Source organism: Nicotiana sylvestris, chromosome 11 (genome assembly GCF_000393655.2).
Source record: "Nicotiana sylvestris chromosome 11, ASM39365v2, whole genome shotgun sequence".
Lineage (NCBI taxonomy): Eukaryota > Viridiplantae > Streptophyta > Magnoliopsida > Solanales > Solanaceae > Nicotiana > Nicotiana sylvestris.
This window is the reverse complement of record NC_091067.1, coordinates 110,003,785-110,021,451: the sequence shown is the minus strand read 5'-3', so window position 1 is coordinate 110,021,451 and position 17,667 is coordinate 110,003,785. Positions and strand designations below refer to the sequence as shown.

Sequence of the window (17,667 nt, the reverse complement as noted above, 5' to 3'; positions counted from 1 at the left end):
AAGGTAAAATAAAATGCTTAACATTTAAAAAAATTCAAATATAAAAATGAATCGTTCTTTCTTAAACATACTAAAAAGAAAAAAGTCCACTAACTTTTCAAAAGCTACGAACCCGTAGAAATCAGGTGCAATTGATAGTTGAACTTTTGCTATTGTATCATACCAAAACAGGAACATATAGAATTTGCGGAGCTTTGTCTAATCAAGTCCATTTTCTACTGCTTCTGGAGGAAGTTCATTGAGATCAAAGGAATGCACTCTTTGATGATCACCCTTTTCAGCACGTAATTTGTTTGGCCATATAAATTGGGACGGAGGAGGTATCATTTTTTCTGCATTGGAAGATGTACGAATAATGTGACCGTAACCCATCTTCCCTCTTTTCCCAACACTACCCCACCTTGGTAAAACATCTTTAAGATCCTCCTCTAGTACTTTGCGAAACGCTGCAGGTACCTGTTCCAAATCGGACACAGAGACGACAGATTCAGAATTTAAATTTGATGAGAAAGGAAGTTTCAGATTTTTTCTACCCCTCATCTTGTACAAATGGATTCTTTTGTGCCCTCCTAAAGCTTTTCCATTGCTGAACTCTTTCTCACAATAAGGACACACGTGGCGTTTCTTGATCTCCCCTTCTTCTATCTCTATTGGCCTCGTCAACTTCATATCCAAGTCCTTTCTACTCTAATATCAAAGAGAAACAAGAAACTTTTTGTAAGACTTATAAAAATTAACATAAGATAGAAATTAAAGCATATGAAAATTAAGTTAAAAAAGACGGCAGAAGATAATAAACCTGGAGTTAACCCTAAGTTTTTCTCTTCTTTGCCAGAACCTCTCAGATCTGGACATTATTTGAGTGCAAAAATAAAAGCTACTAAGTATATAAGAAGGAAGAAAATAATGAGATTGATATGTGAAGGAGATAACAAAAATCTAGCAAATTAGGAAGCATTAAGTAGATGTTACTAATTAACTAAATAATGATAACGGATTTTACAATGCATGCAATCTTTAATGGGGATAATATTCATTGAAGTCTTAATGAGAAATCTATCTGACTAAAAGTGTAGTTTTTGGTTTTGCAAATTTTGGTTTAATTAAGTCTCTACTTTCACTTTTTCTTTTATGTTTATCTCAAGATAATTATTAATTCGCTTCTTTGCTTTTCCTTCTTTTATATTTAGTATTGGTACACGAATATATAGGAGAATTTGACATGCACATGATAAATTAGATATATAAATGGTCGGACGCATATTCAAGAGATTTTACTCAGTTGGTGTTTGTGGACTTTTGTTGCCTTCACAGAGCTTTTGGCCTAATAAGTTAGAACTGAATGCGAAAAATATGAAAAAATATCTCGTAATATTAAACTAGAAAATAGATTATGCTCATGCGAAAGTTTATTCGTTATAAAATCTTTGGCGTCAAAGTGTGGATTTCATATAGCAAAAAAAGGACGTGCTATATCTGTAACATACGAAATATAGTAAATATTGTAAAGGCCGAAAACCTTCTCTTTACTCAATGAATAACGCATATTCTCTTTCAATCAACAAAATGAGAAATAGGTACGGTGAGAAAGGAAAAAAAGAGGTATTTACTAAGAAAATTACGCCGTTTCTTATTCTATTTTCTGAATTTTGAAATTAAATTAATTATTAGTTTGACAGATAGAACCATGTAGGCTTATGGATTAGTTGCATACATGGTTAAATTTGTCAGCACGTAGAACCAACGCAATTCGCATGTGAATATTTTGTATTATATTGATTATTTGACATTAGCAGTATATGTCAATAATTTGAAGAGAAATTGACATACATATTCGTGATAAATTACTACTAGTATATATGAATGGTCAAACCCAAATGTAATTTACTATAGATTTAGCTAAAAAATTTACACAGTTTCATATTCTATTATTTGAATTGTGAAATTTGATTATTTAATATAACAGATGAACCACGTAAGCTTATGGCTTAGTTGCTTATATGGTTAAATTTGTCAGCATAACCGATGTCATACATACAAGTGTAAATTAGTTCATATCATGATTAATTATTTAACATATCAGTATATGTCAGTTGATTTAATTTATATATGAGTTAATTAATATACGATAACATACTCGTGAAAAATTAGTTTATATGAATGGTCAAACACAGACTTACTATTGAAAGAGAAAGAACAGATGTAATTAATTACTACAATTTTAGTAGGCAATCTCTTATCCTATTTTTGAATTGTGAAATATAATTAAATTCTTTAGTTTGACAGATCGAATCAATGTTATACATGCACTTGTAATTAGTCAGGAAGTCGTGGAGTTGTAGGTTAGGAGGTAGTTGAATCTTGTCTTACTTTGTACCTTTGTGAACCTAGTCTGGTAGGGCTTTTGTTTAAGATAGCTAGTGGCAATATCGTGGCTTACTATTTTCTTTTTTCGGTGCAGGACCTATTTACTAGGACCTATTTACTAGCCATCGTTTTTGCTTTGCATTTTTTCTTCTACATTTTATGTTCTTATTTTTCTTATGATCTCTGTAGTGAAACTAATATTGTCTTCTTTTGTCTTTTTATTCTCTTGAGCCGAGGGTCTTTCGGAAACAGCCTCTCTACTCCTTCGGGGTAGGGCTAAGGTCTGCGTACACACTACCCTCCCCAGACCCCACTAGTGAGATTTTACTGGATTGTTGTTATTGTTGCTACATTGTATAGTCGTCATAAAAACTAATAGCCAATTTTTTTTTATTTTTTGTATATTAATATATAATATAAATAATTAGTGTATATAAAATATATATTTGATTAGCGATTGTAATTATTTTACATCAACCGGCCCTTAATTATTTGGCATATTGGATTAACGTATCAAATTTGGAATGAAAATAATATCAACATAAAAATATTAATATCTAAATCTCTATGGATTTGCTCTCAGGCCCACAAAGAAGTTAACCTTTGGGATTGAGAGGGGAGAAATTCAAAAATAGCCAGATTTACAAGTGGTAATTGAAAAATAGCCATAATTTCAAAAGTAATCAAAATTTTTAGTCACTTTTCATGTAAAGATAAATTTAGACGACAACACTGTTCAAATTCGAAAAATATTCCAGTATAATATACTGAAATTTATTAGAACTCCAACATATTATAATGGAGTTTACTGGAACTTCAGTATATTATACTAGAGTTCTAGCATAATATACTGGAGTTCCAGCATAATATACTGGTCCAGCATAATATGCTAGAAGTTCATACACAAATGATCCAATTTCCAGTATATTATGCTGGAACTTTCCGTGCGTTGGAGTTCCAGCATAACATGCTGGAAGTTCATACACATGTGCACCAATCTCCAGTATATTATGCTGGAACTTTCTGTGTTGCAGCAAAATAGTGGCTATTTTTCAATGACTTTGCAAATGCTGACTATTTTTCAATTACCAGTTCGAAAACTAGCTAGCCGTGCTATTTTCACGATTGAGAGAACAATATGAGTTTGAAAAGAAAAGAGAAAACAGATGAGGGTAAGTCAAAGATATAATTAACCAAGTGAAAAAAGATTTAATCTCAGCTGGATTAATTTTACAAAAATATATATTAGTGGGAATTGGAGAGGAAAAACATGGGTAATATTGTCATCTAATTAAAAGTCCTGCTTTTGTTTGTTGTACCATGTTTACTAAAATGTAGTACCATTGATCGTAGTCCTCTGCATTTTCCGGAATTTTAGTGTTATGATTTGCATACTGGAGACTTAATTTCATGTATTAGTAAAGCTATTATTACCAAAATCAATTGCTTATACTGATTCCTTTTATAAATATGACTTAATTCATTTACATTATTGTAAATAAGGACAAAATATCGTTTATTATAAAAATTTCTATATATTTGTGTTTTCATTGTGGAGACGGATCATTTATAGACAATTCCATTCAAATATTCTCACAAGAAAAGTTAAAGAAAAAGAATATGGCAATAGTTTGGATTTCTAGTACACAAAGCGTAATGCTTTTTTTGGCAAACCAAATAAAAAAGATATATGCTAACAGATAAAGGAAAGTATGATTATTGAAATGGACAAACGGTCCCAAAACTTATTTAAAATTGTGATAGTCAAATGACCAATAATTGACAATCAATTATTTTTAAGAAATATATATTTTTAGCCGCTCTAAAAAATAATAGCCGATAATATATATATATATATATATATACCTTTTTTTTTAACAAATGCAATTAATTTCGGCCGAAGGACAATTTTATATTTTGCCCCCTTTTTTGGGTGAAAAGTTCATTCAGATGGTAAAGAGCTACTTTTATTATAGGAGTATCAAAACTTTAGAAACCATGAATGGTAGAGCACAATACTGACTTATTTTATTTTGAAGACTAGGACGTTATAACAAGCAAACAGAAGATTTCATTAGGACAAAAGAAAAAAAAAACAGAAGATTTCGATCAAAGACATAAAGCTGAGGACAGATTTAGTCGTAGACTAGGATACAACAACAACTAAAATCGAAGGAGTACATTTATTATCTATCGAATTTCGAACCGTAAGTCATAATACTTAAAACATTTTGTTTAAAAATAATTAAGGAGGGATCACAGGATTGTGCATCGATCTCTCTTACGGCTTTTCCTTCCGTTGCTCTGTGAGATTGAGTAGGCTCTTTTACTTTCTTCAATCCTCCTTCGCCGCCTGCTGTAAATAATAAAAATGACATGACTTCATGTGAATTAAGGAGTTAAATTTTCTTGGCGTTTTAATTAAAGATTTTACTTATTTTGGACCGGAGGGAGTATCATTCTGGAAGAAAAGATGATAAAAAGAATATTCAAGAAACTAGCACGGAGAAATATAAACGAAAAAAAAAAAGTTGAAGGAAAGAACGAAAAATTGGGGGAAGAAAGGAAATAGATGAAGAAAGGAAAGAGACGAAGATTTTGCTAATTTAACCCTTTGCAAGAACTATATAGAATTTTTATGAATTTATAGGTATACTAGTTACTCAAAATAAAAACATTTAGAAAGATATGTTATAAATATGTTTAGTAACTTACAAAATTTAAAAATACTACCTCAATTCAATTTTTATGTAGCAGGATCCGAAGTATGAAGTTTAAACTATTTAAATTTTGGTGTGAATTTGATCATAAATTCTTTAATATTTTAAAATTAAATTTACATATATAAAAACTAAATAAAAAATTACTTTAGGTCAGAAGAGTTTCAAATTTAAATATTTTAAAAATCATGTTCAAAGAAAAGCCTTTTTTAATTCCCGAAATAATAATAAAGTAAAGTATATTTCAACGTATAGAATGATATGGCACATTTCTTCATATAGTTGGCCGCTGTTTTGCCAAAAAGTATTCTCTACTACCCTAAAAGGAGAACCCAACTCAAAGCGAATAGTATCTCTTTAGTTCAACAAGTATTGAAAATACTAATCGAGTTAGTTTTGCGTGAAACCTAACCTGATGTGAAACAAAAGCAATAATTGTCAGATTCCTTTCTCCTTTTTATTCTTTTCTGGGTGGGAAGTCCAATCTACCAGGAGGGGAATAAATGTTGTGTTGAGTGCTCACTTTCCCTTCTATAATCCACTTGTGTTGGGACAAATTTAGCTATATTTGTACTGAAATGAAATGTCACTTTTTCTATCAAAATGTTAGTAATAGATTCTATTTCCACTATAAATGCATTTGGATAAAGGGAATTTGTTCGAAAAGGAAAGGTAAAGAGATTTGAAAAGAAAGTAAGATCAGTACAAGTCATCTTCTTTAGCAAAAGCTTCATTTGGGACATTGCCGAGAGCAATAGTTTCCTTTCCCGTTTATTTATGACAGCACTGTCCGAGCCAACTCCACTGGCCAATGATTAGACAGATGAGAAGAAACTTGTAAATGATCTTCAAGGTTTGTATCCACTTTATTGACCATTAAACCAAACCTAGGTGCATAATTTCCTTTCCTTTCTGTTCAAATTAGTAAGCAGACAACATAAATACTAAACTTCTTTTCATTCCTTGCCATTTTTTATATAACACGAACCATACTCGACGCACAACCTTTTGAGTTGGCTTAATGGCCACAGGTCCAATCTTGATGGAGGTCAAGCTCAACATTCCACAAATAAATGGAAAGGAGGCTTGAAAAACAACCTCAACATAACTTCCGCACCTTGACTCAAAATTGTAGATGGGACAAGCTTTCTTTATGCCAAAGAAGAAAGCTTTATGATAAACCCAAAAGATAGGCGCGCAAATGATGTTAAGAGTATAACCATATAAGTCTCCTACACCTACATAATCTTAGACTACCCTGATACGGAGTATGTGGTTCGTCCAAGTCTAGCGAAACACAAAAAAACTACTTGTAGAATAAAGGCAAACACATGTGAAAATATAGATGAAATTACTCATTCAAAAGGGAGGAAAAAACAAAGACATTCAAGGTTCCCACAATTGTGGTAGGTTTAATATCAAATGTTGAAGAAAATACCAATACTTACTAACAAACAAGCTACTAATATAGGAAGGGAGCAAAAAAGCATATACCAAAGAACATCATTACGAAACAATGAGAATAGAATAGGCAAGCACCCAGACGAAGCTAATAAGCCAAAGAAGACATCCTAACCAGAAATAGAAACCTCATCAGACTTATCCGCCGTTCCTTTTTGTTGTACTTTAATTTTAAAGATTAAGTTGGATTCTCACTTGGCCATCATGACCTTGACGAATTCCTCATAGTTGATCTGCCCGTCCCCATCCACGTCAGCTTCACGAATCATCTCATCAACCTCTTCGTCTGTAAGCTTCTCACCTAGGTTTGTCATGACATGACGAAGCTCAGCTGCTGAGATAAATCCATTCTGATCCTTGTCGAACACTCTAAAAGCTTCTTTGAGCTCCTCCTCAGAATCAGTGTCCTTCATCTTGCGAGCCATCAGGTTAAGGAACTCAGGGAAGTCAATGGTCCCATTCCCATCAGCATCGACTTCATTGATCATATCTTGAAGCTCAGCTTCGGTTGGGTTCTGCCCCAATGACCGCATCACGGTTCCAAGCTCCTTAGTAGTGATGCAACCTGCAGCGTGGTTGCACATGATTACTAAACATGTCTAGTTTTAAGAGCTTACAATACTAAAGCTGGTTTTCCTTTTCTTTTCCTCTTGTTTCTATGGACATGGGAAATAGGCTTAACATCAACCTTCCAACAGTTTTTTGTTCTCTAAGCATACCAAAGGGAAAAAAATGAAAACAAAGGAGTAGCAGAAACACAAGTTTCATCATGATTATAAAAGCCTATGAGTGATCCCAACAGCGGAAAATAAGCATCATTAATGCAGCATCCCACACTTCAATCTTAGTAGAGGGACAATTATTTCCAAACAGAAAATGGATATCAAATAGGCAAAATCACTTGAACTGAAAGAAGTTGAAAGAATCAATTGTTTCAAGGGCCAGCAGCTACTCATATTCGAGTCCTAACTATTGCTACCCACTATAATCTGCTATCTTCTCAAGTTGCATATTTATCGACTGTGGACATTTACAGTCACATATATAAAATTCCAAACTTGGATCTTTCTCTAAATAATCTATTAATTGCTGAATAGGCACACACTGAATAGACTAGAATGCTCTTTACCAACAAGGTAAAGCAATAAATGGAAAGTAGTGAAATCCACAATTACAAACAAGTTACCACATGGAACAAAATGGAGAGAATCCATCAAGAAACAAAGCCAAAGAAATCACAATTCACCAGTAGAATCCACCAACTAGGAAAAACCCAAAATAAAACGATCGACCTATTTAACTGATTTAACATATATGTAACCCCCAAAATAACAAATCCTCAAGCTCAACTACTAGGAAAGATCAATTAAGGAATTCAAGATATAGAAGCCACAAGTTTCACATAGATCCATGTTCACATTCATTTCTATCAAAAATCAAATAAACAAAATTGAAACAACCAACTAAAGAAACAGTATCTCGCCTACAATTTTCACGTAATGAACATCAAAGCTTATAATTAGCTGCAAATCATAGATCACAAAACTGTCAATCGAAAGCAACATTAAAAAAAGGGCAAAAATAGGAATGGATCTGAGAAAAGAAAAAGAATTATTAAAAAGGGGAAAGAGCAGAGGCAGACCATCGCCGTCCTTGTCGAAGAGGCTGAAGGCTTCTTTAAACTCAGAGATCTGATCGTCAGTCAGCTGATCCGCCATTATATCTTTTGATTATTTAACTGGAAATTTGAAATAAGGGAAGAAGAAAATGTGCGACTATGTGTTGTATGATATGAAGAAAAATGGGGAAGGGAAAGAGGAGTTAATATAATGGTCCGTCCAATATTCCAAAAGGGTGCATCATCATCATGGTGGGGTGGCCGAGCCCGAGCATCTGATGCTTATGCCTTTCTTTTCTCTCACTGAAAATAATACTACTAAGTCTTTTTAGTCAACAAGGGAATACAATACTCTATAGTGGCTAGTTTGGTTGGTTAGATATTGTAATAATCACATGGGTCCTATGGTTTCGAGTATAAGAAAAAGTTACTTTCTCCGTTCACCTGTTTGACTGGGCACGGAGTTTAAGAAAAAATGAAGACTTTTGATATTTGTGGTCCTAAACAAGTCCAAATGGGGCCCAGAGTATTTGTGTGGTTATAAAAGGTTCTCATTAAGGGTAGAGTTATAACTTTAAGCTAAATTGTTATCAAATTTAAAAAGAGTTCATTCTTTTTGGAACGGACCAAAAAAGAAATAGGTTCACATAAACTGGAATTACTAATCATCTTATAGAATTCCGTATTACTTATACTATTATTTATAAAACATTTAGTTTTTGGTTTCAAATTCTTTATAGTAACTAATAAAATGTTTGGTTTTCTTTAATAAATATATAGCATAAATAATGCAAAGTGTAGTAAAAGTTGTATTACTAATTTCAGAGTAATTTATACGAAGATTTATGTAGGATAAGAATATGTCTTACCATACGTGATTTTTAAAAGTATCTAAAGATACAAATGTCCTTAAAATAGGCCATTTCTACCTAATAACAATCCATATAGTATTTTAATTTACCATATAACAATCTATGCATTATAATTTATCGTATAACAATCTTTACATCAATATATTCATCACATTAATAATCTATGTCAATGCCTAACTAGACTGCTATACGGACGATACATACATTATTTAATGCATGTACATATGTTTGGTTCATCATATTAAAAATCACATATAAGATATATAAATTGAATCTCAAGCATGTGTTTACGATTATATCCTTGATTTTTCAATGGCATTTTATACAGTGTTGATTACCTATCGGAATTAAGAACAATTCTAACAAACTGAAAATCAGAAACGATGAGCACAAGCATCAATTGTGTCACTTTGTGTATATATGTCAAATATATTTTTTATACATTATATTAAGTTAAATATTCTGAGTGAAATTTTTGGCTTCATCATTAGTTGTTTTTTAACATTAATTTTCAAATTTAATGCTACTTATATTATAAATAGGTTTACACCCGCACTTCAAGGTGTGCTAGAAACATTATACACTTATTGATTGTTTTTAAACATTAATTTTCAACTTTAATTTTACTTATATTATAACTTGGTTTACAGCCGCACTTCAAGTTTTGTTAGATACACATTATACACTTATTTGTTTTAGATGCAAATATTTTTTTCTTTTCTTTTGTAAGAATGGGTCAAATAATCATTTCGTGGAAAATAATAAAAAAAGAATAAATATTTTATGTTCCTCGTTACATGATTGAAACAAAAAAACGTGTGACAAAATCTATAGGAATTTCATATTATAAAATTTTAAAAAAAAAATCAGTGTAAAAGGAATAGCATATGTTCTGTGCAATACTAGTACTTTTGCGCCTTTCATGTCATAAAGCGAGCACACTTGGACTTCATTTTTCCTTCACATTCACAACATATCTGAGGATAAGGAATACAAGAAATTGCGAAGTAGTAATGCTGTAGTTAGAGGTGTAAAAAGAAATCGACAAATCGCACCAAACCGATAACCCAAGTCAAATTGATGAGAAAACCCGACTATGCTTCGGTTTAATTTGGTTTGGTGTTGGAAAAAAAGCCCGATCATAATTAGTTTGGTTTAGTTTTAACTAAAAAAAGTCAAACCGAAACCAAACTAACCTGACATTACATGTATAGAAATTTTAAATTTATTTAATACATAAAAATACTTTTTGTAGAGTAATTTATAAATATTTCTTAAACTTTTTCATAGTTTATCTTTTAACGTGCTATTTTCAAAGTTTGACCTAGAACTTTTGAATGCTCCAATAAGTTTTATAGCCCATAAATATTCTAAACCAAAATTAAATCGATACTAATACTAACAAAAGACATTCAATTCATTACTAGGAATGACAATCTATTTTTTTGTTTTGCAATGATTTAGATAAAAATGCATAACCTATTTTTTTTTAGTGTTTAATCATGTAATTGATAGTATTTATTCGTCATACTTATTTTAAGCATGATTAGTACTTTTAGATTATGTTAAATTTTTATAATGGCTTATTAGTTAGTAATATTTATTTTGTACGATTCTATTATCTTTATTGTTGAATATTATAGGATAGTGACATGACAAATTTCATATTTTGAATTATTTTCTTGAAAAACACCTTATATATTTGTATCTTACTAGGATTAAAGAAATATTTGGGGCAAGAGTTAAATGTTTTGTGCTATGAAGACTTTACCGGCGAAAAAAACGAAAATCCGAGAAAACATGAAATTGAAAAATCCAACTTTTGTTGGTAGGTCTTTAGATTTAAAAACCCATCACAATTGGTTTGGTTTAGTAATTGAAAAACCCGAACCAACACAGCTTATGTACACCCCTAGTTATAGTGATTTGAAATATGCATTAAAATATCTATATATATTTGGTTGTAAACCTAGTTATTATTGTAAATTACTTGAGATTGTTGTAGAAGGGGAGTTTTGTCATAACTGGTAAAGTTGTTGCCATGTGACCAGAAGGTCACGGAGCCGTGGAAACACCCTCTTGCAAAAATGCAAGGTAAGGCTGCGTACAATACACCTTTGTGGTCCAACCCTTCCCTGAACCCTACGCATAACGGGAACTTAGTGCACCGAGCTGCCCTTGCTTTTGTCTTTTTCTTTTTTTTTCTAACTTGAGATTGTTATAGGAACCCATAAACTTCAAATCCTGAATATGCCTTTATTAGTGGCCTTATTTTTCCCTACAAACCTCACTCCCGCTGTTCTCCTTTGCACCTTACAAAGGAAATAGGACAATTCTGATAGTCCAAATAAAAAGCTAAAATCTGCATGTGGATCTTGCTTTTGCATGCATATTGACATCAACTCCTTTTACATCCGACGTACAAAAATCCCCAGGACCTTGGGGGAAGGGGCGGGAGCGAGAACTTAGAAGATCACAAAAAAAATTCCAAAGCCATGCCGAGAATTCACAAGATGTTCCACTGCTAGGCTTGCTTCCATGTATAAAATGCAGTGCATAATTCCAGTCTTCACCATGACATACTTTATAGACATGTTTCAGTGGATGTCTTCGTGTGGTTAATTGCAAAAAAGTAAGACTGCAGGTGCATCACTTCTAGCTGGACTCAGCCGCCCGCGAAAGAAACTCAGCGTCTTTCCAAGGTATGAATGATTCCTTGTGGGTGAGATTCTAGCAACCACCAAATGAGAAAATACACGACTAAATTTGTCAGTGAAAAAATTAGCATGCAATAAATAGAACATAGCGAAAAAACAGGTTGCTGACTAAATCATATGACGGTTACAATACAACAACAATATGCCCCAGTATAATCCCACAAGTTGATTAAGATGATTATTGAAATTCAAGTATCGGATTTATATGGTTGAGTGCTCATCCTGAAACTACTTGTACTAGACAAATGGGATCAGCACTCGGGTAAACACATAATCCTTATATTCAACCGGCGTATGAATACAACAATTTCAATTCTTCTGAAGCTTCAATGGGACGAAGTTGTTAATTACCCAAATTTTCTGATCACGTGAATCACTCGAAAGTTTAAACATAGGTCACTGCAGAACTAGGACAAGATGCAAAAGGGCAATGGTGTTTTGTCTTCTCATATTAACACATTGGATGTTTCTCTGAAACTTAGTTCTAATTATTCATAATAAAGAAAAATCATTCGCTGGCATTGGCTACAGAAGCACGACACATGGTAAAGTGTTTTATGTTTTTTGCTAGTTCTGAATTTGTCATCAATGTAATCCTTACCTAGTTTAGTGAAAATGCATAGGAAACTAGCCCAAACAAGAGTTTAAACTGAAACATTGTTACTTTTCATAAGGTGAGGCAATTAGGTACTTGCTGATTTCATAAACCTCATCATTCATTTGTTAATGTTGTTAATAAAAGGATTACAATGTTAGTCCTTTTTTTATCCAGAATTCAAATTCTAACTAGCAACTTTAAGGTCTCGAGATAGCGTTAAACCTTGTATTTAAAACATACATCCATGTAACAGTATCTTTTGACCAACAACCTTCTTTCATTGATTAGCAACAGACAGGTGGAGGTATATCAAGAACCCAATCCAAAAGGAAAACATCAATGTATTCTGCACTATTGTGCTGAGATGAACCACTCACCTGTAACCAAAAGAAAAAGCCACGCAAGATCTTCAACTTTTTCCTATTATCATTATCAACTTCTTTAAGTCTTTTTTGAAGGTCTGCAGGTATAATTTGAAACATGTACTATCATGTAACGACGGTATAGTGAAACTAAAGTAAAATTGAGGAAGCACAAAGTTTGAATGACTTCATAGTGCCGAAACTGCAGAGAATTCAGAGAGAGAGCCCACAAAAAGTAAGATGAAGGTGAAGATTGGCATTGATCTGAATACATCAAAATTGCAAAAGTAAGAAAAGGAAAATCTTCTACATCAGTTAATGTTTCTAGCAATCGACAATACCCAAACATCCCAAACAATCCAAGAACAACTAGCTTTCAACAAAGAGCTCCCATTGTTTCAATAGGCGAACTTTTACGCAAAACGTGGATTTTTGTAGTTGAAGGAACAATGGAACACAACTTACAATATAATCTGGTTTCCTTTGTCACTCAACTAGAAATGAGCTAGTGTTTCTATGCCTTTGGGTTCCAATTCCCAAGAGAAAAGAAGAGAAGGGTTACTCCTTGATGGACATACAAGAAACAATATTTTTTTATCGTTGGTCTATTAATGCTAGAATTTCAATCCCCTTATCAAAAATAAAAATGCAAAAAGTTCAATCTATGGTGCACTAGTTGCAAATGGTCAACTTATCATATAGTCTGGAAGTGATACCCTAGATGGTAAGCTTCATAGGAAACAGATTGTTTCTGAATTTTAAAATGGAAAAAAAAAGGGATTAACTGCAGAACGACTTCTAAATTACAAGATAACATTAGTCCATCTTTTTTTTCTAGAGTGGTAAGACTGGTCCTAAATATAATCAAGAAACAAATTTTAAGAGATTTCTTGACAAAATCCACCTGAAGCAGGGCAGCCCGAAAATGAACCTGGAGCACTATATCAATATTTCAAACCTAGCGAAGCATGACATTTATGATTCAAAGCGTGGGTGTAAAAATGTTGGAGAAAGATAATAAGTATTGAATTTCATCCAAATATAGAACACAGTTTTTTTGCCATCAGTAAGATTCCTCAATATGGTGCATATTAATGACCTAAAACTTTTGCAGCTTGACAGACACTGGCTTCAAACGTAATAAAGGTGAAATATTCTCGTATCTTTATTGAAGATGTTCCGAGGGACGAGGATCTCACTCTAGTAAAAGTACAAAACTTTGTGAGAAACTAACAATTGGGGCAGCTAAAGTTGAAAAAGTATTCTTAGTTTCTTACAGTTCATAATTCATAATTTTCTCTATTTCTTTTCCTTTCCATAGTTCATCCACAAGTGTACTGTCCTACACTTCACCATGACAATTCTGAAATTTGGAAGGCTGTAAAAACATCCAATAGAAAAGCATGAAACAATACAATGAAAGTTTTCGCACCTTCCCTGGAGCAACTAGTCAATAATCAACCTAATTATGCTATGGCCTGCAGGTGGTATAAATGAACAGAATTCCATTAAATCTTTTTGGATTTGTCATCCTTTATACTATGGTGACATCTTACAACATTTTGTACTATTCTTTTGCATTGACACCATACCTTACAGAAACTAGCAAGACATCCAAAGATGAGATCAGATACTACAAAATGTAAAGTGTTTTAGATAAACAAAGGAAGTTACTCCAAGCCATTTGAGTTCAATGACAGATGACAACCATTATCCAAATATTTACTAACGTTTGAGAGGATATAGAATTCACCTGAACTGACATATGCAGCAGAAACTACGCGAGGTGCAGTGCTACCGAAACTTTGAAAATACTGGAAATCATACAATTGAGACGATGAAAAGCTAACTTACAGGATGTTGACCTTACCTTCATGGTGATCCAGATATGACTTTCCCATTTTCTGTGTCCCATAAAATTTCACTTTCCCATTACGCAAGTCCATATGCTTTAGCACTGGTTTTTTAGCATTAACATCACTCCATAGTTCTTCATACTCATTTTGATCGTAAGGCTTCTTCAGAAGATCCATGACTTTCTGCCTGAACTTAGACCGCACATTTATCTGTGGATATGTATCCTCGATCTTAGTATTCATTGAAGCTCATTTAAAAATACAAGTATCATGAGGAACTATTTCCAGAAACTTGAAACCGAGCAAGTAAAGGCGAAAGAGAAAATAGGGAGGAGAAACAAAGATCGGAAGAACATTCTCTCGTGGTGTTTTCTTAAAGAAACTGTAAGGTTAAACCTTCCTACCTTGTTGAGTGTACCACTATTGTTGTAAAGGATTTCGACGTCATCTTCCACGGCTTCATATTCAATAACGGTACCGCTTCTTAACAAGGCTTTCAAGCCCCAATTCTTACATTGAAGATTTTCCAGGATTAACCTATAATCTTCCTCTACATCAGATGCTTCTTCTTTGCCTGTGACATTAACTGATTTACTCCCTTTTTCCATCATCTTCTCCTCACCTGACCTTATCTTAGTCTCCGACTTGCCCTGCCGCTTGGACGCACCCTGTTTTTCCGTGCTACGCTTCCGGCTCACAATCCCAAGTTTCCTCTTAGAAATAGGATCGACAGGCTCAAATATTGCATCCACGTCTCCCAAGGATTTTATGCTACTGAGCAAATTTTTCTCATCCACGGGATCCTTTTGCATCTCCATATCCTTCTGTTTTTTCCGATGCAAACATTCACACCCATGATTACACCCACACTCGTTTTCATACTTTATGAGCACAGGAACGCCATCCTCTGAATCAACTTTAAGCACATATGACTTTCCATCTGGCTTAGCATTAGCCAAAAATATCTGGTACTGCGGGTCAGCTTCATCCCCAACCACATCAGCACTGCCATCATGTCCATGTTCATTTGTGTATGACTGAGAATTTATATCATAGTTGTAGAGAAACTTTAAAAACTCGGCATAATTTTCATCAACATTCTGTGATCTTGAAATATGTTGCACTAGACGAATATTATCACTAATATCTAATTTCGGTTGTTCACACAAATACTCCGCCGAGACACCACAGCTCCTCAATCCTGGCCGCCCCATTTATAATGGAATTCAGTTCCAACAAACGAACAGCTCACAACAGCAAAACCACTGCTATTTCACCCCAATTCCCCTCATAATTCATAGACAAAAAGAGATTCAATGAACTTCATAAATTTCACCATCTAGGTGAAGTGCAAGTATTCTGCTGAAAAATCCAACCATTAGTAAGCAAAAGGAATAATCAATGTCCATAAAAAAACAAACCATGGAAAAGCGAAAGGAATATAATCAATGGCCATGGATTCAAAAGACATGACATGAAAAAATTAGACTTCAAGAACTTGTGTGTGTACGTACATATATACATATTTATATGCGTGTTTGCGTGTACTTAAACAAACTCTTCATTGCCTTGTCATACCAGCGTCAGATGGGTATGACATGGGTACCGGGACTCTTTACTGGTACTTCCAAATAGACTTACAAACTCTTTAAAAGTTGAACATACTCGTACTACTCCCTCCGTTTTAGTTTATGTAAACTTTTTCGCTTTTCGGAAGATAATTTGACTAATCTTTGAAGCAAAAGTGGATTAGACTAAGCCGATATTTTAAAGTTAAAATCCAAAAATTATACGAGAAGTACTATAAGTTGCAATTCTTCTCATGTCAATATGATGAAAAAATACATTCCAAAATATTGGTCAAAGTTTACAAAGTTTGAATCTGGAAAATGAAAATATTCACATAAACTGGAAGGATACATGGTACCTTCCACTAGGACATGTATGGGATAACTCTGAACCCTGGTATTCCATAGTTTTACCTATCATTAACCTCGACCACACGGTTGGATGCACAATCATCTAAATACTTTGAAAGGCATTTTATCCAAGGTTCACAGACTCAAACGACGAAAAAAAACTAGAATCCAAGAACTCAAGATGTGTTGAAAGAAAAGATAAATCTATAAAATCCCATAAATGCGAAGTAAATACCATACATCAAACGGATAAAAAAGGCTATCCACAGTTTTCCACCAAAGTCAGATGAGCTATCCACAGTTCTTTGGGCGTTCTCTTACTTTAATAAACAAATAAACAAACCAAAATTCTGCAAACGTGCAAAAAACGAACAAACGAAAGGCATGGTATAAACAAATCAATGTATCGTCTCAAAAGGAAAATCAATGTATGTAATTTGGCAAACAAACAAACACACACACACACACTAGTGAACAAACCCAAGTAATAAACTTGCAGTTACCCAAAAATAGAGGGACAGGAGCAAAGAAGGGCGAAACTTACAGTGAAAGCAAGTAGAGAAAAGAGAAACAGAACCCCCACAAAATCGCACAAGTGTAAGGATGAAAAAGACAATTACTGGCGGAATTGAGTATTGTCCTATGAAAAGCCGTCCTAACTTCTTTTTAATTTCTTTCTTTACTTCTGTAGTTCTGTTATTCCTTTATCTTTTTATTTCTATTTACCTTTTAATTATTGACTTCAGCTAGTTACGAAGATAATCTTTATATTTCAAAACAACTTATATAATGGAAATATTTTACAAATTAATAATTGTGTAAGATTTTTATTATATGGGTTTACTTGTCCATTTTTATAGTACAAGTAGCATATTTCTTGTTGAATTTATTATTGGGGTACTTTACTCAATATTTAAACCACCTATATGGAAAATCAGATAAAATCCTTTTGTATATGATTTCCATTTATATTATGGCTTCTAGTACTTGGTCCTGAAATAGAGAGGTATATATTTGTGTTAGGTTTTCATTATATCGGTGATATGATATAGATAAGAATGAATCAAATTATCGAAAGTATAGGGAAATAAAAAAAAAATTGAATGTTTTTCTTACTTTGTCTCTTTCACAAGTATAACCGTCAGAATAGCGAATTGGTGAAATTACTTTCTGCACT

General features: G+C 33.2%; 2 protein-coding genes across 10 annotated transcripts; both read right to left on the bottom strand.

The window, feature by feature from the left end:
- Positions 1-4,415: 4,415 nt before the first annotated feature.
- Positions 4,416-8,473, bottom strand: LOC104231362 (calmodulin-7-like). Of its 4 annotated transcripts, none has more exons than XR_712071.2 (4): positions 8,191-8,473; positions 6,744-7,113; positions 5,500-5,660; positions 4,416-4,723 (listed from the first exon to the last, which is right to left on the bottom strand). XR_712071.2 is itself a non-coding variant. In XM_009784342.2 (3 exons), exons 1-3 carry the CDS (start codon positions 8,264-8,266, stop codon positions 4,624-4,626), a joined length of 546 nt encoding a protein of 181 aa, XP_009782644.1. In that variant the 5' UTR covers positions 8,267-8,473; the 3' UTR covers positions 4,416-4,623. The 4 variants fall into 4 exon arrangements, 2 of the variants coding, with proteins under 2 accessions (XP_009782644.1, XP_009782645.1); XR_011403734.1 differs by having other exon boundaries at positions 4,416-4,720; XM_009784342.2 differs by lacking the exon at positions 5,500-5,660.
- A 2,798-nt stretch (positions 8,474-11,271) lies between these two features.
- On the bottom strand, positions 11,272-17,142 carry LOC104231363 (uncharacterized). Of its 6 annotated transcripts, none has more exons than XM_009784344.2 (5): positions 17,035-17,142; positions 14,976-15,933; positions 14,586-14,781; positions 12,731-12,813; positions 11,272-11,768 (listed from the first exon to the last, which is right to left on the bottom strand). In XM_009784344.2, exons 2-5 carry the CDS (start codon positions 15,783-15,785, stop codon positions 11,694-11,696), a joined length of 1,164 nt encoding a protein of 387 aa, XP_009782646.1. In that variant the 5' UTR covers positions 15,786-15,933; positions 17,035-17,142; the 3' UTR covers positions 11,272-11,693. The 6 variants fall into 6 exon arrangements, with proteins under 6 accessions (XP_009782646.1, XP_009782647.1, XP_070018884.1 ...); XM_009784345.2 differs by having other exon boundaries at positions 14,976-15,930; positions 17,035-17,141; XM_070162783.1 differs by lacking the exon at positions 17,035-17,142 and adding an exon at positions 16,994-17,023.
- Between the last annotated feature and the right edge of the window lie 525 nt (positions 17,143-17,667).